This window comes from Orcinus orca, chromosome 1, assembly GCF_937001465.1.
Source record: "Orcinus orca chromosome 1, mOrcOrc1.1, whole genome shotgun sequence".
NCBI lineage: Eukaryota > Metazoa > Chordata > Mammalia > Artiodactyla > Delphinidae > Orcinus > Orcinus orca.
In genome coordinates, this window is record NC_064559.1 from 117,100,345 (window position 1) to 117,125,268 (window position 24,924).

At 37.3% G+C, this 24,924-nt stretch overlaps 1 protein-coding gene across 3 annotated transcripts in view; it reads right to left on the reverse strand.

Annotated features, from left to right (window-relative positions):
* The window catches only part of GPSM2 (G protein signaling modulator 2), a 62,845-nt gene extending 38,335 nt beyond the window's left edge, over positions 1-24,510 (reverse strand). The window contains exons 1-5 of one of the 3 annotated variants that reach the window (XM_033434399.2): positions 24,252-24,510; positions 10,561-10,632; positions 1,459-1,680; positions 941-1,076; positions 444-586 (exon numbers count right to left, since the gene is read on the reverse strand). In XM_033434399.2, the coding sequence (XP_033290290.1) occupies positions 444-586; positions 941-1,076; positions 1,459-1,680; positions 10,561-10,616 (557 nt within the window). In that variant the 5' untranslated portion in view covers positions 10,617-10,632; positions 24,252-24,510. Of the gene's footprint in view, positions 1-443; positions 587-940; positions 1,077-1,458; positions 1,681-8,341; positions 8,538-10,560; positions 10,864-24,251 lie in introns of those variants that run through there. The other 2 variants (XM_033434387.2, XM_033434403.2) reach the window with 2 other exon arrangements.
* Positions 24,511-24,924: the final 414 nt, after the last annotated feature.

Genomic DNA, 24,924 nt, shown 5'->3' on the forward strand with positions numbered 1-24,924 from the left:
AGAATATTTAAATAAGCTTACAACCATAATGTGCCACATTTAAAAGATATAGCTATGCTGGAGCGTGATTACAGGAAATAACTGGGAACATTTTACTCAACCATTCAGGTAGGTTTCTGCCCAGAGTCCAGGACAGAGTTAAACTTAGAACCCCTATAGCTAAACAGTTCTATGAAATTCTACTGATAAAAGACTAAGTTTACTCCAAATAACTTAGACTAACTATTGATGCTTCTTGTTTGTGCCATTAAGTGGCACTGGTCTGCAGTTTAAATGAAAGTTTTCCTGGGGAGGGAGGGGATTACTTCTAATACAACACTATAACGTTTTGGCAATGATTTGATGGTTTATTTTACTTACTAGTCTATGATTTTAAAACCTTTGCCAAACTTAAAAACTTACTACTGGCTTGGGTGGGCCACATGACTGCTGATGCTACTCACTCATAATAATCCACGGCTGCCTGCAGAGCGTTTCTTACTTCTTCTGGAAATTCTCCTACGTCCTGAGGACCAGGGCAGCCAAAACTTTTCCCTTTGGCGTGATACACATTTCCGAGATTGTAAAGTGCTCTTGCTTCTCCCACCTAGATGAAGATAACAGCAGTTTACAATTTGAAATCAGAGGCCAGGTATTATAATGCTATCACATATTTATTCATGAGATCCTTCACATTACGGTCAAGAGAAAGAAATGTTTACATTAGCCATCCATACAGAACCAAACACATGACTACCTATGAAAGAAGGACCTCTCGTTATTTCTTTTTTCTCATCTATTAAAAATTTTTCATTATGTTTCTCTTTTTCTTCCATTTTTCTACAAATACTTTTTTTTTGGTATTAACTTTTAGATAAACTACAGTATAATTAAATAGGATTAAAACACAAAGCAATTTCAATGAAAACATTTGGCCTACCATCTAATGTTTCCTTATTACCTTGTCGTTAAGCTCTCTGGAAATATCTAGGTGTCGCTGACAACAAACTACAGCTTCATCAAAATTCCCAAGAACCTTTAAGGTGTTTCCCAGATTACCACTAGCTTTAGCTTCCCCCAATTGGTCTCCAATAGTCCTGGGGTGAAAAGAAAAGAAAAAAAGCAAATGGTGTGTTAAAATATAAAGCAGCCAGAATACAGTTTTCCCTAGAGAACAGCTGACATGCTTAAGGTAAGAAAGACCCATTAGCCTTGAAACCTTCTTTAAATAAAAATCTTAAACTTACATTTCTGAATTTAAATTTAATTAGTTTTCATTCATTTAATTAAACTCTAGCATCATTTCACTACTATTCATTTACTTAATTAAACTGTGTTCAGCCTAAAGATTAGTTTTAAAATTCAATGCTAATAAATTAGAACTCACTAAATGTACTGAATTGTTAGTTTTTTTAATTGAATGAAAATGTGTTTTCAAGTGACAGTTAATCTAGGGAGAATTCAGCTTAAATTAATTACCTTGCAAGAGTTAAATCATGATGATGGTATTCTAATGCTTTGGCATAATCATGCAAATAGAAATAAGCATTGCCCAGCTGGCTGTAAATAGCGCTAAGTGTTTTTAGGTCTTCAGTTCCAACTTGAACTGCAGCTTCGAAGAAGGACACACCAGCACGGCAGTCTCCTGATTTACACAGACGCTCCCCTTCCAACGCCAGTTCTAGGCAAGAAGCTTCCATTCTATAAAATTATATAGGACAGACATTTACAAGATTACATTACAAATGCACCACAGCGTTTTAACTTCCAGTAATATAATTTAAATGTGGACTGTGGCTACTCTTGCTTACAACAGCAGCCTCTATCATTGAAGTATATATACATTATTGATAAAAGAGGAAACTATTATTTATAGCAAAAGCTTATTTGCCTATTCAAATGTCTCTCAGCTACAGAGGTCTTTTTTATATGATAGCTAAAGACCTCTATATGGGGCTGATGAAATAAAATTCGTGTTTTATGGCAAGATGAGAAAAATTTAAACATAAAATTTTTCTTTGACCATTTGGCCTCCTTCCTCCCCTTTATTGTGTATTGCACATCTGCATTAACCAGACATCTTTAGGAGACAACATTCCTTCTTAATCTCATCAAGGGTCACAACTCCTTAGGCGATAACCTTCCTTCTTAATCTTTAAGGGGCCACGATGACCCCATGACCCACTACTTGCTTTGTTGACCCATTACTTGCTTAGTACGTGTAAATCTGGATTGTGTAAAATGTCAATAATAAGTCATCTAATGTACAGCCCTCTGTCTCAAAAACGTACATAACTCAAACAGGTAGAACAATTCTCGGAGTTTTCTGAGAGGTGTTCCCAAGTTATAATCTTCAATTTGGCTTAAATAAAATTTTCCATTTCTTTCTTAGATCCACTGATTAATTTTTTCATCGACAGAGCTCATTTTACTTGCCTCACCCAGAGCAACCTACTTTACCAATGAGAGAACCTAGTAGTTTTTCCTAAACTGTTCTGAACTGTGGCAGACTTACAGACTTTCTGAGAGTCTGGGGAGAATAGGGGTGCCTGTGGGAGGTGAAGTCCTATAACTAATACTCTTCTCTATCCAGGTATGCAGGTGATCTACTCAACCTGTCCATCAATCCCTCCTACCACACATCCCTATCTCATACTCGTGTCCATGCACGTGCACGAGCACACACACCACCACCCCCTTCCCCGTCTTATCACCATAGGATCACCTATACCTTCGAAAAGCAGAGGAGCAAAATATCTTGATGCACGAGGTACACTTCTATGAAAGAACTAAGTGTTAAGAAACTTCATGTTAGGAAGCAATGATTTAAAGATCTGCAGAAATTCTAATTCTCAAAGACTGTCACTGAATTTTAAAAGCCAGAAAAATTAAGTTACTATAAATATATCTAGGAGAAAAAGCACCATTACTTCCGATTCTAATCCTTACCTTTAGTAGGTGCCCTTCACCAAAGTTGCCATTGTGTTTCTTCAACATTTTTATGATTTCTGCCATGTCTATGTACTACATAATCATTCACTTAAATGTGTTTCTAAAATTTGGCAAATTCCTTTAAATTGGCACATGCCGTGAAAAAAAAAAATCTAGTTTCATCCGAAGCAGTATCTATGAAACTGTGAGTTTGATGTGATACTTACATTCATTTTCTAATGCACCTCGAGACAAATATGGAAGTATTAAAATAAAAAAGCGCGTAAAATTACCTTATGTACCACCCGTGGTATAACACCATCCTTTGGAAGACTCTGATTTAGCTCATCAAGCATTTTAATTTTTGGAGCAGCACTGAATTATTCCTTACTACAATTAGCTTTGAGCAACTCTACCAGAGTGGTGGTTCTTGATCCTGGCTGCACAGCAGCAGAGCTCACATGGAGCATTTTTTAAAACTCCATGCTGGGTCCCACTCCCTTGGGCGTGAGGTCTGTCCCCAGTATTGTTTAAAAGCCCCCAAGTGGGCTTCCCTGGTGGCACAGTGGTTGGGGGTCCGCCTGCCGATGCAGGGGACACGGGTTCGTGCCCCAGTCCGGGGAGATCCCACATGCCGCGGAGCGGCTGGGCCCGTGAGCCATGGCCGCTGAGCCTGCGCGTCCGGAGCCTGTGCTCGGCAACAGGAGAGGCCACGGCAGTGAGAGGCCCGCATACCGGAAAAAAAAAAAAAAAAAGCCCCCAAGTAATTCCAATGTACAAGGCAGGTTGAGTATCACTGCTTTAACAGGAAATATGAGTTAAACCACCACTCACCCTAAACTCATTCAAATATGATTACACTTTGTATTTTTAGTAGCAGGTCAATTGTTTCTTCAGGTGCTGTCTTTTAGTCTATAAAACTTCAAGTTTCCTTAGAGTCATAAATTAAAATGGAATTGTAAAAGTGGAAAATGAACCAGGTGAAGCTAAATGAAAAGTCTGTACTAAGATTAATAGAGCCAATTAACAAAGGTTCAGAGCAGACTTCTGGCTCAGAATAAGCAGATGAAAGTAGTCATCTCTGACAGGTATTTTTTAAGTTTTACATCCAGGTATCTTTTTCTAATAATTCAGGTGATTTAGCCAAAGGCTACTGTTTGTTCACAGTTAGACTAGTGACTTCACCCTCACTTTATGGGTCAAAGTAAAAAAACGCAAGTTAACCTCTTTTTAACATTTTGCTTCAACATTAGACTAGGGGGCGGGGGTGGGGGGAGAGCTAAAGCACGTGGAAATATAAATCAGTTTACTGGAAACCTTAAACTGCTGCATTTATTTTTCTTTATAGGTCATTTCAAATTTAAAAAGCCTATTTTTGACTTTCACAAGTGACAACTGCCATTTGGAACTGTATTTTTGAAGATGAAAGAGTTAAAAAAAAAAGACTTTTTTTGTTTAAGGTTTTATGAGGTTACTGGTGTATTGCATGTGTGAAATGAGTCAGCAAAAGATTAATATGTAAAAATGTGGTTTTATTTTCGCTAGATAAAGTACCTGAACTACTTGCCTCTATTTGTCTAAATACTAAAACCACTGAACTTCTAAGAATTATCATAGGGAAAAAAATTGGAAAAGATATTTTTACATATAAAATACATTGCTTTCTATTAACAAATTTTAATTTAAGCATAATACCAATTATGGAAAAAAATTATATATTGAGCAATTTCACTGCTAGGAATTTATCTTAAAGCTACACGTACACAAATTCAAAAGGATATATGTAAAAGGATGGTCACAGCAGCAAAAAACTACCAACAATTTAAATGCCCATCACTAGAGTATTGTTTAAAAAAAATTACATGCCACCATACAATGGAATACTAATGATGGCACATGATTTCACCGAGGGAGAGGTAGAGAAATAGTCACACCAGAACCATCAGTTCAGGATGATTAGGTTGCTGGCCAGGAAATCAGAGATAAGGCTATTGATGAAACAAAATTATTTTTAAGGCAGGACAAAAAAAATTAACATAAAATTTTCTTTGCCATTTGAGGCATTACCATCTCCCCTTTAGTGCATTGTGCACCTGCATTATACATTAACTAGATCCCCTTAGAAGACACAGGAATGCCTTCTTGCCACAAAAAAAAAAAAAAAAAAAAAGCAATTCCTCCTGGAGCCAGCAGGTAACGCATTAAAGACACAACATTCCTTTCTCAATCCTGTAAAGGTCACAATAATCCACTACTCACCTTGCTGGACTATGTAAACTGTCAACATGTTACTTTGATGTAAAACCCTTTGTCTCAAAAACTTTTATGACTGTGCATTAACCTCTCAAAGACAGAACAGTCCTTAAAACTTTCTGAAAGACTGTCTCCCAGGTTATAATCCTCAGTCAGGTTGGCGCAAATAAAATTTTCCCTTTCTTTCTAAGATTAACTATTGATTAATTTTTTGTCAGCACTATTCATATGTAAAAACTGGAAGTTAATAACAATATATCCATATAAAACACAGAAGCATGTTCTTCAAATAAATATCTTCACCACAAATATTTGACCTTCTGGACTTAAACTTATACAACATTACAATGGAGCCATCAATCCAAATGCTGTTGCCACTAACAAAAGTTAGCTATAAGGCTGAATGGTATCATAAGAGCTACAAATTTTTAAAAAGGTACTTTACATAATTCTCACTGGAAACAGTGATAGCCACCTGGAACCCTGCTGGCTACACAGCTGTCCTTAAAGTGCATGAGGTGAGACTGCCCTACAGGAGAACCTACCTTAGAAAAGTCATTTCAGTAACGAATGCCCAAAATAAAGCTCAAAACTCTCTAGCTTATTAGAGTTTATTTTGACATATATTTTGGCTGTGGTATATTTTATTGGAAAATAAGTCAATATTCTGGCAAAATCTCCAACACCTCAAATATACCTAATTGCAAAACAGCCAACGCAGGTTGGTTTATACATTTTTTAAAAGATCATTAAATAGTAACAGAGAAAGTAATTTCATATCCTGTCTCTATGAGAGAATAGAATTACTTCATTTGTTTATCAGTTGGGTTGAAAACAAAGAACATACCCAGAGTAGAAGACAAACCAGGAAAACAGCTCTCCATTAAAATACATCCCACATACAAAGTTTCTTTTATTCTTCCTAATGGCCTATTTAATTATATAATCAAAAAAGTACATTTCTAATAACTATAAAGACAATATTACTATCCTTGACTGAAATGTTTTCATTTTTGTTAACAGACTGAACATTATAGCTTTAATTCCTCATCTTCTGCACAAACACGTCATTTCAATTTATTTTAATTTTTGTATTTTATTATTTTTTACTTTTCTTCTGCAACTCGATTTGTTTTTTTACCTCCTTATTTTCGGTTTCTTGTGTTTATAGTATATCAATGAAAGCAAAAGAGGATTAAAATCTTGACGCTACAACATTTAAAAGAATTTAATAACCGATTTTGTCCAAATCTGACTCTCCCTTCTAAGGGCTTACATACTAATTAAGAATAAATGATGGGATTCAGGACTTAAGATCAAAGCAAGAGTGCCCTGCACCTTCTCCATTGTGCTGTCTTCTGTGGCAGTCCACTCTCTCATTACAGCCCTTAGCTCCACCTTCTATGTGTTCTACTTGGGCGTGGATCTTTTCCATTACCAGTCCTAGCCCCCATAAACAATTTTCATCCATCCAATTTACCACATATATCTAATTATTCCAGTTTACTTTATAAAAGGGAAAGTGCAAAACCATCTTGATTTAAATTTAAATTTTGATTGGTAACTTAGTTTTAAAGTGATTCTAACTATATATTATATCAAATTTAATTCTCAAAATGATGCTCTGAGATGGGTATTATTACAGAAGCGGAAACTGATGCTCAGTGACCTGCTTAAGATCATACAATGACAAATCTGAGAAGTGAAATCCTGTCTTTGTCTCCAAATCCAGTGTTCTTTCCACCACTCCACATTACCTCAAACTATTCTTCAGAAAGAATATTATTAATAACTATATTTATCTATCAAAATTGAAGAATTCAACACCAAAACTGTATTCCTCTACAACTTATGTGCAATAATCTAATTTTCACATTAAAGTACTGAAATGTTTGTTATTCACAGTAACAAGTATGAAAAAGGACATTTCTCAAAGAAATATAAAACTAGAGAAACTAGTATGATGAACCTGATACATCCATCTTTCTACATCAACAATTACCAATATATGATACATTATCAATATATATTTCATCTTTACTTCCACCCTCACTCTACAACTTCAGATTCTTTTGAAGTATATTCCAGAATGCATATAATTTCATTAGTAAATATTTTAGTATGTAACTCTAAAAGATAAGGAGCCATTTTCAAAAATTATAATCCATGGTGGCACAGTGGTTAGGAATCTGCTTGCCAATGCAGGGGACATGGGTTCGATCTCTGGTCTGGGAAGATCCCACATGCCACAGAGAAACTAAGCCCGTGTGCCACAACTACTGAGCCTGCACTCTAGAGCCCGCAAGCCACAACTACTGAGCCTGCGTGCCACAACTACTGAAGCCCATGCGTCTAGAGCCTGTGCTTCGCAACAAGAAGCCACTGCAATGAGAAGCCCGGGCACTGCAACGAAGAGTAGCCCCCACTCGCCGCAACTACAGAAAGCCCGCGTGCAGCAACGAAGGCCCAACGCAGTCAAAAAATAAATAATAAATAAATTTTTAAAAATATATAATCACAGTACTATTATCATTTCTAAAAAAATTAACGATAGTTATTTAAAATCAATTGCACACTTTTTAAAAGTTTAGAAACAAATCCCATTTTACTATCAGTTTCCATTTCTCTCTGCCTCCACAAATAAGTTGTAAACTATTTCATAAAGCATTCTGATCTCTCTCAAGAGGTTTCTTAGTGTCTGAAGAATTATTCTACTTTAAAATTACAAACTTATTGTGCCACAGAAGCTCCTCCAGAGATAGATGAGGACCTCCTCAATGAAAGAACCAGATGGATAAAACTTTACATGCTAAGTGTTTTCCACAGCAAAAAAATAACCTATATTGGGCCATAACTCCTAACACAAGGGATACAAACTATTACCCGCAGTTATACAATAATCCAGTCAGTGTACAGAATGCTGATCTTACAGCACTGATGAAACCAGAGATTTGTTTGGTATAGTCTTACTACAAGCAGTTGAGTCTTAAATTTCTTTTGGTGAAGTCCTATATCAATGTATAACCATGTTTGACCTATGCTATATCATGAAAAAAGGATGAATCTAAGACCTTCTTATAGGCAGAGGTACAATCCACTCCTGCTTATCTATTATTGTTACAGTATTAAGAAGTAAACCACTCTTAAAAACGTTTAGCAAGACAGATAAACATCTTACCAGGTTCATCTGATGGTTACGTCCAGTGAAGTTCAATGGACAATTCCATCAAATGTGGACTACAAGCCAGACCACAGGCTAGGCATCATGGCTGCCCTAAGGGAGCTAAATGGTCAAAGAAGGGGTGGCGGGGACTTCCCTGGTGGTCCAGTGATTAAAACTCTGCACTTCCACTGCAGGGGGCGCGGGTTCTATCCATGGTCACGGGAACTGAGATCTCACATGGCACACGGTGCAGCCAAAAAATAAAAATTAAAAAAAAAAAGAAAAGAAGGGAGTGGCAGGGAGGAGGAGACAAACATATAAACAGATACACTGAATTTTAATACAGTTGGTGCTAAGAAAGAGATATGCACACGATATGTGAGGCCATATAGCCAAACTATGGAGTTTAGAAATGGTTTCTAAGAGGAGAATATTTCTGAACTGAATCTTAGATATTGAGTAGAATTAGCTAAACCAAGAAAGTGGAAAGGGCATTCAAGTCATAGGGTGTAGCATGAGCAAAGGCACTGAGTCATGCACAGGGAACCAGAGCTCAAAGTGCAAGATGAGGACTGGAAGGAAGTAAGGGTGAAGGAATAGGTAGAGGCCAGGCAACGGAAGCTCCTTTGTACTATATTAAGTGTGGCTCTGCCCTACAGGTGACTAGGAGCCACCAAAGGGATTAAAGCACAGGTTGCATGTTTATAGACAGAGCCCTCTAGGGGCAAATTTAAAAGACAGATTCCAAGAGGAGAGAATGGAGAAGGCAGGGAGTCTGGAGGGAAGACGATTTAGTTCACTGCTACACTGAACTGTAGCAGTGGTGGGGAGGATCCAGATGGATGGATAAATCTGAGCAACATTCAGGAGGTAAAACTGGCAAGACTTCACAGTGGATACAGAGGTTTCTGGAACTATGCCCCACAGGGTAGAGCGAGAGCATTTCTATTAAAAGCTGATTTTAATTATGGTGAATGCCTTCCATTTTCTTTTATTTGAAAATTTTAAATTTTTAATAGAAATGCTCTCAGCTTACCTATATAAACTTCCTTGGCACCATGCCCTAACATGGACCATCTGCTCCAAAGCAAAGGACAGTAAATCTCCTCACTATTTCCTATGCATGTGTTAAGACATCCAAAATTTGGTATCAAACATCTTCACTCATTAGGGATTTGAATACTATTCAAAGCCATAAGTTCTGATGTTTTTAAATATTATTCAATATTTAACTTATAATAGTTGTGATAAGGAATCTATTCATGTCTAATCACCTTACTAACAACTGTCTTCCATTCTAATATTTGTTTGTCTTTATTTTAGTTTAGTACAATGACCAGAACTTCCAAAATAAATGTTAAATAATGATGATGCAGATATTCTTTCTTTCTTCCTAAATGTATCAGAAATATCATTAATATTTTACCACTAAATTTATTTTTCTGGCCACGTTGGGTCTTCGTTGTTGCTCACGGGCTTTCTCTAGTTGCGGCGAGCAGGGGCTACTCTTCGTTGCAGTGCACAGGCTTCTCACTGCAATGGCTTCTCTTGTTGTGGAGCATGGGCTCTAGGTGTGCAGGCTTCAGTGGTTGTGGCACACAGGCTCAGTAGTTGTGGCGCACAGGCTCAGTAGTTGTGGCGCACGGGCTTAGTTGCTCCACGGCATGTGGGATCTTCCCAGACCAGGGCTTGAATCCATGTCCCCTGCATTGGCAGGTGGATTCTTAACCACTGTGCCACCAGGGGAAGCCCCCAGTTTTACCACTAAATATTAAACTATTAGTTTATCATGTTTAGAAAGTACCCACCCATTCCAACATTAATACCCATTTTTTAAAACTCATTTATAAAAGATCACTAAAAATTTTAACAGAAAAATTAGGTCATTCAGCCAACCACACTACAAAATCCATCCTCTGCCCTCAGAGATTCAGAAATATATTTCATTTTTACATTTGCATTATATAAAGAGTAACAAAGTTTAAAGTAACTATTCATAAACTCTTCCACAGAACATTAATAAACTATAGTAATTGGTCTCTACTACCATTTTCCTATAGAAAGGATATAAAAACTTATAACAACCACAACAAAAAGCAAACACTGCTTAAAGGAGATTCTAACTATGGCTAGTATATTTTTAGTACTTTCAAAGTTAAATTTGAAATGATCAGAGTTAAATACACGTTTAAATAAGTATTAAAAATTACCCGCTAAGAAAGCAGTAGTCTTACCTGTAACGAACATGAAAAGAATGGTCTTCCCTCATGCTTATCAGATTTTCCTCCATCGAGTCATATTATAAGCTGGGTATAATAAGAAATTATTTTATTTTGTGCCAATCCAGTTCTACAATGTAGAGTTGTTGCAGAACATTGTCCGGTTAGTATATTAATGAGTTGATGTTAATACATCCTAAGCTCCTGCTTCTTCTTTATTAATAATGAAAGGAGGTCAATGTCAGACAGCTTAAAGGTTCAAAATGTGTCCCAAATCCTTGCGTCTCTGGCCCTTTCAGCAGCACTTCAGCAACATTTCTGCAAAAGGAATACAAGATGTTTTGCTTGAAGTCCTATTTGCAAAGAATAACCTAATGTACTTCCAAGCTCTATATAATTACGGGAGAAAAACAGCAGAGGGCTTAATTGTCAGAGGGCTTCTAAATAAGGATGTGAGTATATGATATTTATTTGAGACCTGTACTTTAATTTTTTAAATTGGTTTGAAATAAATAATTTTATGTAATATTTTCTATTACAAACATAGAAGAATATGTATGATATTAGTATCTTAAAATTATGATACTTCAAGGTTTTAAAAACTGCTATTAACAAGTAAAATGAAATTTCAATAATTCATTTGAACAAGTCAATCCTAAACTCTGTAAACATATTTCTTCAAAGAAGATGTTTGTGCTGATAATAATATTACACTGATATTCATTTGTTCTCAATGCACATCCTATTTAAAATCTTTGAGGATTTTTAAATGTTTTCACTGAGTAAGTACAAAAGAAATTTAGGAAATATGTGTATGGCAGAATGACACAATAGCACCCACTTTAAGATAAAGAACATTAGCACTGCCTTTGAAGTCTCCCGGGTGCCGCAACCTAACCCATCTAAGGTGATCTCTGAACTGAATTGTGTTCGTTATTTCCTTGCTTCTCTTTATAACTTTGCCACAACTGTCTGTATGGGTTTAAATTATATATTGTTTAGTTTTGTATGGTTTTGTTCAACATTATGTTTCTGAGATTCACCTCGCTTGTTGTTGTACATAGCTACAATCTGCATGTTTTATTGCTGTATCACATTCCATTGTATACCAAATGTATTTTTCATTCTGCTTTTGATGGGCATTTGGCTTGTAGTTTTTCAGATTTTGTTTTGCTACTATTAAAAGTTTTGCTATGTACATTGAAACTAGTAACTCAAATTACTGGTTAAACAGGACAGCAGATAAACTAAAGAGATGTACTAGAAGAATATCTGCAGAGTTTACCCAGACATACACAAATAGATAGAGATGAAAAATACTAAAAATACTAAAGAGCAGTTCAGAGAAAAGGAAGACAAAAATGAAAGGCTCTAACAGAGGTCTAACTAGAGTACCAAAAAGAAAAATAGAAAAAGGAGCAAAGGCAAAATCTTCAGTGATAAACACTGAGAGTTTTTCAGAATCAAAGACAGACATTAATTAGCAGACTGAAGAAGCACACTAAGTCCCAAGCAGGACAAATCAAAATGAATCAATATCCAGATATACCACAGAGAAACAACAGACCATCATATATAAACTATAACCTCTACAGAAGTGGTTGTGGGACCCCCCTGCTGCCCTCCCGGACCCCACGAGTGGTCACAGGTCCCCACGACTGCCTGCCCGAACTCCAAGAGTGGTTGCAAGCCGCCTCCGCTGCCATCGCATGCTCCAGGGGCGTGCCTGAGCCGCCAACGCCACCACCAAGGACCCCAGGACAGGGCATCTGCCACCGCATGGGCACACCCTCTATCAACGGGATGACAACCAGCACATGCTGAGGAAAGAGGCGACAGACATCCATACTAAAACAGCCCACGCACCAAATATATTAAATGCACACAAGCAACACAGAGACAACCCCACATATAAACAGCCCTTCGAGACCACAGTAGGTACCTCTTTCTCCTAAACTCACAGAGTAAGAGAAATATAAGCAAAATGAAGAAGCAGAGGAACCACTCCCAGTTAAAAGACCAAGAGCATTCCCCTGAAAGAAAATGAAGCAGACCTCTTCAGTCTAACAGACACCAATTTCAAAATGGAGCTAATGAAAATACTGAAGGAATTAAGAAAGGCTATCAACAGAAATGCAGAGTATTGTAAAAAGGAACTAGAAACTATAAAGATGAACCAAGAAAAATTAGAAAACTCATTTGCAGAGATGAAAACTAAGCTAAAAGCAATGAAGAGCAGATTGTATAATGCAGAAGAATGAATAAGTGACCTGGAAGATAAAATAATGGAAATCACCCAATCAGGACAGCAGACAGAAAGTCAAATAAAAAAAAAAAAAAAGAAAGCAATATGAGAGACCTATGGGATAATATAAAGCATGCCAACCTACACATTAATAGGGATGCCAGAAGAGGAAGAAAGAGAAAAGAAGATTGAAAATGTATTTGAAGAAACTACGGTTGAAAACTTTCCAAACCTAGGGCTTCCCTGGTGGCGCAGTGGTTGAGAGTCTGCCTGCTAATGCAGGGGACACGGGTTCAAGCCCTGGTCTGGGAGGATCCCACATGCTGCGGGGCAACTGGGCCCGGGAGCCACAACTACTGAGCCTGCGCGTCTGGAGCCTGTGCTCTGCAGCAAGAGAGGCCGCAATAGTGAGAGACCCGCGCACCGCAATGAAGAGTGGCCCCCGCTTGCCACAACTATGGAAAGCCCTCGCACAGAAACGAAGACCCAACACAGCAAAAATAAATAAATAAATTACTAAAACTCCTACCCCCAACATTAAAAAAAAAAACAACTTTCCAAACCTAAAGAAGGAAACAGATATCCAGTTACAGGGAGCACAGAGGGTCCCAAGCAAGATAAACCCAAACAGACCTACACCAAGACATATTATAATAAAAATTGCAAAAGTTAAGAATAAAGAGAGGATTCTAAAGGCAGCAGAGATAAACAAACAGTTAATTACAAAGGAACCCCCATAAGGCTATCAGCTAATTTCTCCACAGAAGCACTGCAGGCCAGAAGGGAGTGGCAAGATATATTTAAAGTCCTAAAAGGGAAAAATCTGCAACCTAGGATACTCTACCCAGCAAGATTATCATTTAGAATAGAAGGAGAGATAAAGAACTTCTCAGACAAGCAAAAATAAAAGAATACAGCAATACTAAACCTAAACTAAAGGCAATATTAAAAGGTCTTCTCTAAATAGAAAAGAAGTAAGAATCTATAGGAAAGAGAAAATCACAATTGGAAAATAAATCACTTAAATAAGCCAGTACACAGATTAAAAAAAAAAAATCAAAAAATTTTCTGTGAAAGTGATGATAACCACAATGAGCAGCAAAAGGATGAACATGAAGATGTGAAAGAGGACATCAAGATCATAAAATGTGGGAGAGGGGAGTAAGAAAATGCAGATTTTTTTTCCCCTAGAATGTGTTTGAGCCTATATGACTACCAGTCTAAGGCAAGTAGATATAGGAAGGGGTTAACATACTTGAAAAACAGGGTAACCACAAATCAAAAACATACAACAGCTTCACAAAAACCAAAAAGAAGTGAACATAAGTATAATACAAAAGAAAATCACCAAAACACAAAAGGAAAAATAAAGGGACAAAGAAGAAATATAAAATCAACAGGAAAACAAGGTTTAAAATGGCAATAAATACATATCTATCAATAATTACCTTAAATGTCAATGGACTAAATGCTCCAATCAAAAGACACAGAGTGGCAGACTGGATTAAAAAAACAAGAGTGTACAATGTGCTGCCTACAAGAGACCCACTTTAGGGCAAAGGACACTTATAGATTCAAAGTGAGGGAATGGAAAAGATATTTCATGCAAATGGAAATAACAAGAAAGTGAGGGTCACAATACTTATATCAGACAAAATAGACTTTAAAACAAAGGCCATAAAGAAAGATAAAGAAGGACTCTATATAATGATAAAAGATCAATACAAGAAGAGGATTTTACACTTGTCAACATATATGCACCTAATATAGGAGCACCCAAATACATAAAACAAATACTAACAGACATAAAGGGAGAAATCGATAGGAATACAATAATAGTAGGAGACTTTAACACCCCACTCACATCAATAGACAGATCTTCCAGACAGAGAATCAATAAGGCAACAGAGATACTCAATGATACAACAGCACAGTTAGACTTAATTGATAATTTCAGGATATTACATCCAAAAAAACTTGAATACACATTCTTTTCAAGTGCACATGGAACATACTCTAGGAGTGACCACATAGTGGGCACAAAAAAAACCCTCAACAAATTTAAGAGTATAGAAATTATCTCAAGCATCTTTTCTGACCACAATGGCATGAAATTAGAAATCAACCACAGAAAAGGAAATGAGAAAAAAAAGATTACATGGAGACTAAACACATGCTACTAAAAAACCAATGGGTCAACAATGGAATCAAAGAGGAAAGTAAACTATAATCTTTAAGGTAACAGTTAAAAGAGACAAATAAGGTAAAATTAAGATATATGTGCTTATATAAATAAAATTTATTTATTTATTTATTCATTCATTCATTCATTCATTCATTCCTGGAATCCAGCATTATAAACAACCTCATAGGTCAGTTAGTCCAACATATTACTACAACTACAACACTCCCAGAAAGGTTACAAGGCAGCTAATCCTAATTTTGAATAGTCCTTTTAGACAGCTGTTCCACACTTCGAGCAATCTTTCCATTTCTACCCATTTCTCCCTTCTGATGCCATCCAATAGAGCCTAATTCCTCTTCCACATCCTTTTAAGTAGTTCAGCTATAACATAAATTAGACTCTAGATAATACACTCCTGCTGCTTTGTTAATTAAGTATAGTTAGAGAGAGGTTAGTATGGAACAGAGCAGGAGGAGGAAGGTGGAAAGGATTAGCCTTGGGAACACTGACAAGCTTCCTAGAGGAAATGAGGTTTTCATATTAATACCAGTTTGGCACATAAGAAATACAAAATATCATTCCTCTTATCCTCTCTCTTGGCCAACAAAGGAAGCAGTGTCTTAAGAAAAGATGAAAAGGTAGGTAGCAGTTATTAATCCAACAAATCTTCTCTTTTCCTTTTGTTCAGAATTCCACTGTACCTTTTTACCTTAATAAAAAACATTAAGGGAATTAGTGTAGATATTCATAGCAATAGCTCCAAAGTGCATCTAAATTACACAACAGCTACAGTCAATTAAACTGTCTTCCACTACCACTTTGAGGTCTAGGTTGTTATTTATACTACGGGGCAGAAGGTGAGGTATTAGAATTAACTTAACTTAGAATTAAGTTAAATTATAATTTAATTGAAATATTTTTCCAGCCATGAGATCATAATGAAATCCCCAAATTCACCAATCATTAAAAAAAGTTAACTTCATACTTATTAAAATGTAAGCATTTAATTAACAAATGTACATAAATGGACCTGCAAAATACCTTACTTGATTAAGACTGCATACAGAACCACTAAAAAATTTTTTTAAATAAGCAAGAAAACAGAGAATACAATTCACCATTTTACCAAAGACAATTTATAATATGGCTTTACTATCTTCAAAGGAAGAGTATCCCTGCCCCCCGCAAAAGTCACTCTTAAATTTCAATCTCCATAACAATTAGGTAGCATTTCTTTTCTTTTTTAATAAATGTATTTATTTTTTGCTGTGTTGGGTCTTCGTCACTGGGTCTTCGTTGCTGCGTGCAGGCTTTCTCTAGTTGCAGAGAGTGGGGGCTACTCTTCGTTGTGGTGCGCAGGCTTCTCATTTCAGGGACTTCTCTTGCTGTAAAGCACAGGCTCTAGGCACGTGGGCTTCAGTAGTTGTGGCACTCGGGCTCGGTAGTTGGGCACTTGGGCTCAGTAGTTGTGGCTCACGGGCTCTAGAGCACAGGCTCAGTAGCTGTGGTGCACGGGCTGAGTTGCTCCGCCCATGTGGGATCTTCCCGGACCAGGGACAGAACCTGTGTCCCCTGCATTGGCAGGTGGATTCTTAACCACCGTGCCACCAGGGAAGTCCCTAAGTAGCATTTCTTACCTTACAATTACTCACTGAACAAACAAGCAATTCTTTTTTTTTTTTAACTTTTTTTTTAATTTTAATTTTATTTTTGGCTGTGTTGGGTCTTCGTTGCTGCGCATATGCTTTTCTCTAGTTGTGGCAAGTGGGGACTACTATACATTGCGGTGCATGGGCTTCTCACTGTGGTGGCTTCTCTTGTTGCAGAGCACAGGCTCTAGGCATGTGGGCTTCAGTAGTTGCAGCATGTGGGCTCAACAGTTTTGGCTTGTGGGCTCTAGAGGGCAGACTCAGTGGTGCATGGGCTTAGTTGCTCTGTGGCATGTGGGATCTTCCCGGACCAGGAATCGAACCTGTGTCCCCTGCATTGGCAGGTGGATTCTTAACCACTGTGCCACCAGGGAAGTCCCAAACAAGCAATTCTTGATTCAATGATTCATGTTGCAAAAACTCTCTAACTAATTTACTAATGTGTTCATTAATGCTCCACATGGAGCTAACAAACCCACTTCATATTTAACATATAGTTTACATATTACTAGATAACACTGATAAAATTTACAACAAATATTAAATTATTTTTAATATTTTAAAATAATTAACATAATAAAATTTAATGACAGGACCAGGAAATGGAATGGAAATTATAGGTTTGAAAGAATATTAAGAAGCTATCAAGTTTAACTTCCAACCTCCATTAAGACTTACAACTAATAATTTTCAAGAAACACATATGCCCTTAATAGCATCTCCCAGGTTTTAACAAACAATGCTCCAAAAACCTCACTGCTAACAAAATTGTTAGCTCACAGCATCTTTTGGTCTAACCATAGATAAAGAGAAAGCAATAATTATTTTCCATTTTCCATATTTTCCATCGATACTTTACTCGATTAGCAGTAAAGTATCTTCAAACTAGGTGACTGTGAAAAATAAGGGATAGACAGTTACAATTACAGTTGACCCTTGAATGGGTTTGAATTCCAAAGGTCCACTTAAACGGGGAATTTTTTCAATAGATACTACAGTGCTACACAATCCACATGGTTGAAACTGCAGATGTGGAACCATGGATATGGGGGGCCAACTGTAAAATTTTTTGTGGATTTCCCACTGCCCAGGGGGTCAGCGCCCCTAACCTCCACATTGTTCAAGAGTCAGCTGTATATCTTTTGTCCTTCTTTCAATTAATCTAAACTATCTACTCCTGACTGCAACTTAAATGCCAATAACTTTTGGTCTGATTCTTTCATTTAAGTGTCTCTATAAAGTGGTAACACCCATCAGATAATAAATATCTTACTTTTCTTGCCTCCAGGATTGATAATCTAAATTCTTTAAACTCCTCTTATCCTAATAATTCCCTCTAAGGTACAATACTCAAATTCTCCAAATCCCTTCAGCTGTAATGTTTCAAATCAGATACAGGAGCTCTTTATAAATTGGAACTGGGATAAATACTGAGGAAGAATGAAGAACACATTTAAAATAAAGTTCTTTCACATTAGAATTCAGGGTAAAGGTTAGAGTAACAAATACACATCATAGTACTAATGGGGGTAGCAAAGTAGGAGGCCAAAACATCCACTTATAAAATAAACTCAGGTAACTACCCTAGGTAAACTGGTTATTTTCTGTCAAATTATGTATCAGTAAGCAGACACTAATTTATTTGTAGATGGTCTAAATATGGCTTGTCACCTAATCTAAACATGTATTCCTAATTACATTCTATCTGGAAGCTACAGTGCAAACAAGGTGGCAGGTATAAGGAACGATACATGTAAAATCAGGAGTAGGAAGGTAAAAGCAGGAAGTTTACATAGAAGGAGATGAAGAGTGTAAGAAAAAGCAAAGGGTGTAGTAAGCAAAGTCCAACAGAGTTCAGAGCTTGATTTTAGTGTAGCAGGTGTTGAGGAGCCAATCAAAGGCAAGAAAAATTATTTTGACATTAGAATATACGACTGATGTGGGAAATTAGTGCCTAAAGCAAGGGAAGTTAGGATCAAGAACGACTGGGTACTTAAGTAATCTAGCTAAGAGTACCTACAGAAAAATGAAAACAACGCCCACTGGCTAGGTGAGAGGCAAAGGTCAAGCAGAGACAGAGAGCTTACAAGACTTCCAATTTTGAGGACAGGTGGAACAGTAGCAATAGGCACAGTAACTGACAAATTGGATCGCAAGAGTGATACTTCGAGAGGGAAAAAAAAATGGACTATTTGTTTCAAACTTGTACTTGGTAAAGTGCTAGGTTCACAAATAATAGCTGAAAGAAACAAAAAGATAACTTGAGAAATTTTGATATCAGATAAAATTTGATAAATGGGGAAGGATGGGGGAGGGGGGAAGTAGAATGAGTGACTAATATTTCTTTTCACATCTTTAAAACTAAAAAATTTTAAAGTACCCATGAGATTCAAATGTTAAAAACTGTGATGAGTCAGTGGCAAAATTAAGGAGAAATTGCGATGGGAGAAAAAAAAATAAAGCAATGCATAAAAGGTCTGATTCTTTACTCAACATACTAAATGTCTAAACCAATAATATAATCAAACTGTCACATAATACTGTGAACTCAAGATTATAGGCATGTGTGTATCTATCTATAGCTATCTATAGTGTTGGACATAGTTTTAGTGTTAACTGATAATTGTATATATCAAATGTGAATTACTTTACACAATCTGAAATTAATAAAATGAACAATCATGGTACATAGTAAAGCAGATGATTCTATTCTCTAATCATTCTGGAGAAATGGGAATTTGTCACAGAGTATGCTATAAAAACTGTATCAGTAAAGTTTTCCTTTAGCAAATATATAACCCTAAAGTATGTGCTCCAATTAAGGTTACATCTCAATTTATTGCTAACCTTTAAGTCTGCAACAATAAATATAAGTCTGTAAGATGTTAGGCCAAGTTAGGTTAAAAAACAAGTGTAACTAACAGTGTAACTGTTAAATAAATACATATTTCATTATAAAAACTTTCTAATAAACTGTGACTACTGATCAGCTAAATAAATAGAATAAATTCAATGAATAGATTAGAATAATGGTTCTAGATTCCAAGTAAATCTATATCTTAAAGGCACATCACCAGTCAGAAGGGTTCCCATGTATATTTGAAATTAATCCTCATGGGTCATTCGGAAAAACAGCAAATACATGCAAAGTAAAAGCACTATTGATACTCTCATATTTATTCTTGGCAGATGAGAAAACAAGAAATTCAGGTCTAGAGCTGTGGACATTAAAAAGGTAAAACAATGAATGCAACTATTTCAAAGTTGTATAATCCAAAAATAATTTTAGTAATATAAAATAAGAATTCCTTTTCATTTTTTCCAAGGTTTACACCTAAAAGCTCACCATTCTAAACAACTATATATAAACTTCCTTTTTTGGTGAAGAGCATTTATATTTTTATCCATCACATAAAGCTAAAAGGACTTCAAAGAATATGTTCTCTGGATAACCAAAACACTAATAAAGACCGTATATGAAATTTCAAATTAGGTAAATACTAAAACAAAATGTAACCTAGAAGAAAGGGATTTGAATATTTCAAGTCTTCATCTTAGCATTGTTGTTTAACGGTGAGAAAGGACCAAGTGTATGAGTCTACTTATGAGATAGGCTGAAAGTTTGTAGTTCAACAGTAGTTTCCAACCATCTCTACACGAAGCACTACAAATATAATCATTACTGCACAGGCAGCCTCTTAGTGTCTTAAGGTTTGGCAGTCCGTGATAAATCGGAAAGAAGTTGAATACTGAATATTTTCCTGGGGAAGGGGATGATAAACTAGAAAGGGGATCTATTTTTAGATTAACATGGAGCCAATCTGAATTATGCCAGTGACTACGCTAATCATTAAAACTGCTGTTCTGAAATTACAGTCCTTAGTGATTACAATAATTTAATGGAGGATGAAACAGTTGCTTAAAAATTTCAAGAACAAAAGGAAGATTCTTTTATGCAACAGCTCTAATCTTGGTTACCTTTTTTCCCTGCAAAGCAGTTAATGAATCAAAAATCCTATTTCAACAAAATTACTTATTTATATTTAAGAATATAAGTATGTCCAACTAAAGGAGAAGAGTCTTATATATGTTCATTAGAATAAAATTAATATTTTTCTCCCTATTACTTGGTTTTATTTTTCCTCAAACTGAAGCCCAGAGTCTGCAAATAATGTTAATTTTCCCTCCTATAAAACAATTTAAAATATATTGTACTTTTAATCCATTAGTAAAATTAATAACCTTTTGGAAGAGTTTCAACTATACACATAAATGATTTTTAGTTCATTACTGTAAACACATAAAGTTGGACACATAGCAGTATTTTAATATCAAGGTTATAGAAGACACAATGATAATTTTTTAAAAATTCAATCAACCCCAATTATATTTTCAGTACATTCCAAATGACTACTCAGGTTATAAGGCCAGGTGATCACAAGAAAATGCAATCCAAAAACACTAATGATTCACACTAAGCCCAATTTCTTAAAAAAAAAAGACAAAAACCAAACCTAAATATATACATTAATCTTTGCCCTTTCCAAACTGTAATCTTTTGTTAATAAATAAATTATCGGACAAACATGATGCAATTAATAGGAGCTCAAAGAAGTAAATGCAAAATAAACATTATCTTATGAGGACATTAGTATGTCAGAAAGAAAAAAGAGAAATACTTATTAGTAAACAATGGGGAGAACACTACTTTGAGCAAAACTCGTCACCAAGTCACCAGAAAATATGACCAAAAGCCCTTTATTACTACCAACGATGGTCAGCCATCAGCTTAAATCAATTAATATATGTATGAAGAACGAAATAGTGAAGGAGAAAAGAAGTGGTCCCTTTTCCTGAGCATTGTTCTTGAGTTAGTAAATGACAATAAATCAGTTCTCTTAACAGAAGAACTATGAAATGGCAAAATTGGTTTCAAACACATTTTTAAGGAGAAATAAATCCCAGATGCAAAATGATTATAAATGCCTAAAAAGAATCCTTAGAGAGTTTGAATTCAGAATTCTTCATAGGAAAATATAACTGTTTCTCCTTCTGAAAGTTATCACAATTAAGTGTAAAAATGTTTCTGTTCAATTCAGTGACATTATGAGATGATATGGGAAGAATAATTCTAAGTAAAAAGGACTAGGGAAACCTTTTTGGAAGCAAGGAAATCGGCATTGCACCTTGAAGGATGGGTAAACCTTATTAGGCAAATCCAGAAAAGGTGTTCCAGTCATGGGGAATGCTCAAGCAAAAGTAAGGAGGTGGGATCGCAGATAAAGTGTCCCAGGATGAGCACACTGGGTTAGCAGTAGTAAAAGAGAAGTCTAAGAAGGTACTAAATTGTGAGGGACACTGAATATGTACGTGGCTGAAGGAGTATTTGTCCTTGTATTCATATGACGAGAAACCTTGTAATTTTTTCAACAAAGGAATAGCAAAGCTGGATCTGTGTTAGGAAGATAAACTGGCAGCAATAGACAGAGCAGGACAGAAGGAAGTTACTGCAAAAACTCCAGAAACTATTATTGAAAAGGAAGCTTTCTCTCCGCTATCTCACAACACCAAGCAAATTGCTTTGCACATAATTGATGTCCATCAAATTTTTTTGATTTCTTGCCTGGGAAGAAGATAAGAACTATGAAGCGGCAAAGAATCCTATGGTAGTGAGAAAACCAGACTTTAATACATTTCTGCTCCAAAGTAAAGAGTATATTCATAGTCACGTAAATAACTCAGGAAAGTCTTACTCTTATATTTTTACTGTTTTTATAAAGACGATTAAAAGGACACTGAAAATGTTATGTGACTTATAAAGCATTGAAAGGAAAATAGCTGTCCTAAAAGAAGGGCTGAAATATTTCTGCACAGTTCACAGCAAAACAGAGCACATACAGGCATCTTAAAAGTAGGATTATGTCTCTACAAATGGAATCCAGAGACCTGGAGGAGATTTAAACAAACACAGAAGCAATACAGCATGTGCTTTGGGACCAGGCCATGGTTTGAATCTCAGCACGGTGACTTATTAGTTATACGATCTCGAGCTAGTTAAACTCTCAGTGTTGGTTTGGCGTAATGATACTTATCCAACATGTGTCATGATGATTAGAGATATGATTTATAAAAAGCACCTCAGTGCCTGGCTCTGGTACTTAAAAGTACTCAATAGAGTAGTAATACTGATAATTGCCATTGTTATTATAAAAAATAACGTCTATTAGAATAGATTTAGAACACTAGTCTAAATCTATGTCAGGTTTTCAATTTTAAAATTCCAGAGAATTACAGAATTTTTATCTTTTAGGTAAATCTTAGAAACATTTTATGCTTAAGAACAATGCCATTTAAAGAACTACTATAACCTATCTTTGTTTTAATTAGCCTAGTACCAAGTCTGAGATTTATATTAAAATATAATATTTGTAACACTGCATGTCTGATTTAATAACAGAAGGAAATACAACTAAACAGCTTATCTAGCCAAAGAGGATTTGGAGGGAATGCCTCTAAAACAATAACACACAACTTTTTACTCTGTATCTGCTCCACTCCTCATATTATAAATAATGGCCTGAGAAAGAGCTTGCCAGAAGGAATCCATGGTAGGGTGTAAAGAAGAGTAGGTATGAGGCTGTTCCTCCTCCCGAGTCCCCACCTACACACACTCACACACACACAGGTCAACCAACAGCGATCTGCCCCTTTTTAATGCTGCTTACTGACTTCTAAACGATCAGCCAAAGCTGCTTCTTGAATAATGACAAGCCAAGCAAAAGTAGTATTTATCAGAGGTGATCACACTGATGATTATCAAGTCAGAAATCTTCCGTGCACCCTTCTAAAGTGGCAGCTTGAAAATTCAGCTTCCCACACACGCCACCAGCGACTCCAATACAAGCCGACTGAAAGGAAAGCCAAGAATCTACTTCGTTCAACTCCACGGGAGGGTTAAATTATGCATTAAGGCAAATAGAATTTCCATCCTTACTCGTTTTCTTTAAGAGTTCAAATTATACCAGGTAAAATGAGCTAACTGGTTACCATCAATACAAGGAAATTATAGGTTTTCCACTTTTTAGTATTCGCAGATATTCTATAGATTTTCAGGAAAGCGCTTTCTTGACATTCTCTGCTCACTAAAACTTTTTGCAGCAACTATCAATTTCTACGGTAAGTCGACAGGTTGGTTTCCCCAAAGTCCATGAATGTCAATGTGGTAAACGCAGGTGTCTGAAAAAGCCTGCCCGCTTTAGACAACAAACTCACGACAAGTGAACGCGACCCGCCTCGGATTTAATTCCACAGGGTTTCGGGTTTTTAATGTTTGTCACACTCCGAATACGTAAGAAGTCGTTGTATCCTACTGTACTTTTTATTTTTAAAAAAACTAGGGAATGAAGCTCTTAGAATGTACTCTTCTTTTTAAATCTCCAACCTGAAAGCACCCGACTGCTCGACCTGGAGCGGGCTGCTGCTCACCCCGAGCTTCAGGTTTCTCGAGACCGCCCCCGCGACCACCCCGGCCCCCTCCCGCCCCGAACAAAGGAGCCCGCCCCCCCCACACGCCCCCTCCCTGTCACCTCCCTCCGCGGGGCGCCCACAAACTCCCCTCCGAACTCACCTCGCGGGGGCCGGCGAGTCTGGGGAGCGCGGCGCACGACGCGAAGCTGCAGCAGGGGCCACCCGGGCTACTGGCGGGTGGCCGCGTCCCTTCCCCCGGCGGGTCCCCAGGCAGAGGCACCGCGGGAAGCCGGCACGCAACACCCCTCCCCCGCCCCCACAGGTCACGTGGGTCAGAACTCGGGGCTCTCCTCGCCTCCCGGCCAGTCGGCCGCCACACTGTGGCCCCGCAGCGTCGCCCGCCCGCTGCCGCGCCCCTCCTCTGCGCCTGCGCCCCACAGCTCCAGGCGCTCCCATTCAAACCGACAACGCCCCGCGTCTTTCGGACACGCCAATGGCCAGCGCGGGAGGCGAGGCGGGGCGGGGCCATCGGCGCTCTGCCTCCGCCGTCTGGGGTGGGCTGGGGACTGCGTGTCGGCCTCAGGGGAACCTTGGGGTTCTTAGTCCCTCCGCTGCCCCGGCGTCTGTCCTCAACCACCAAGTTGAAGTTGCTTTCCTGCCCTCCTGTTTCTTCTTCAGACGCTGAAGGGTGGGCGATAAATATCGTCCAGAAAGCGTCCTTAAGACGGGGTCTGGCGGAGAGCATTTTAAAAGATGGGAAGCCCAAGCAAGTGCCGCCTGTCCTGAAGGCTTGGTTCCGGCCCGGAGAATGAGTCCACCAGCGGCATTTGTGG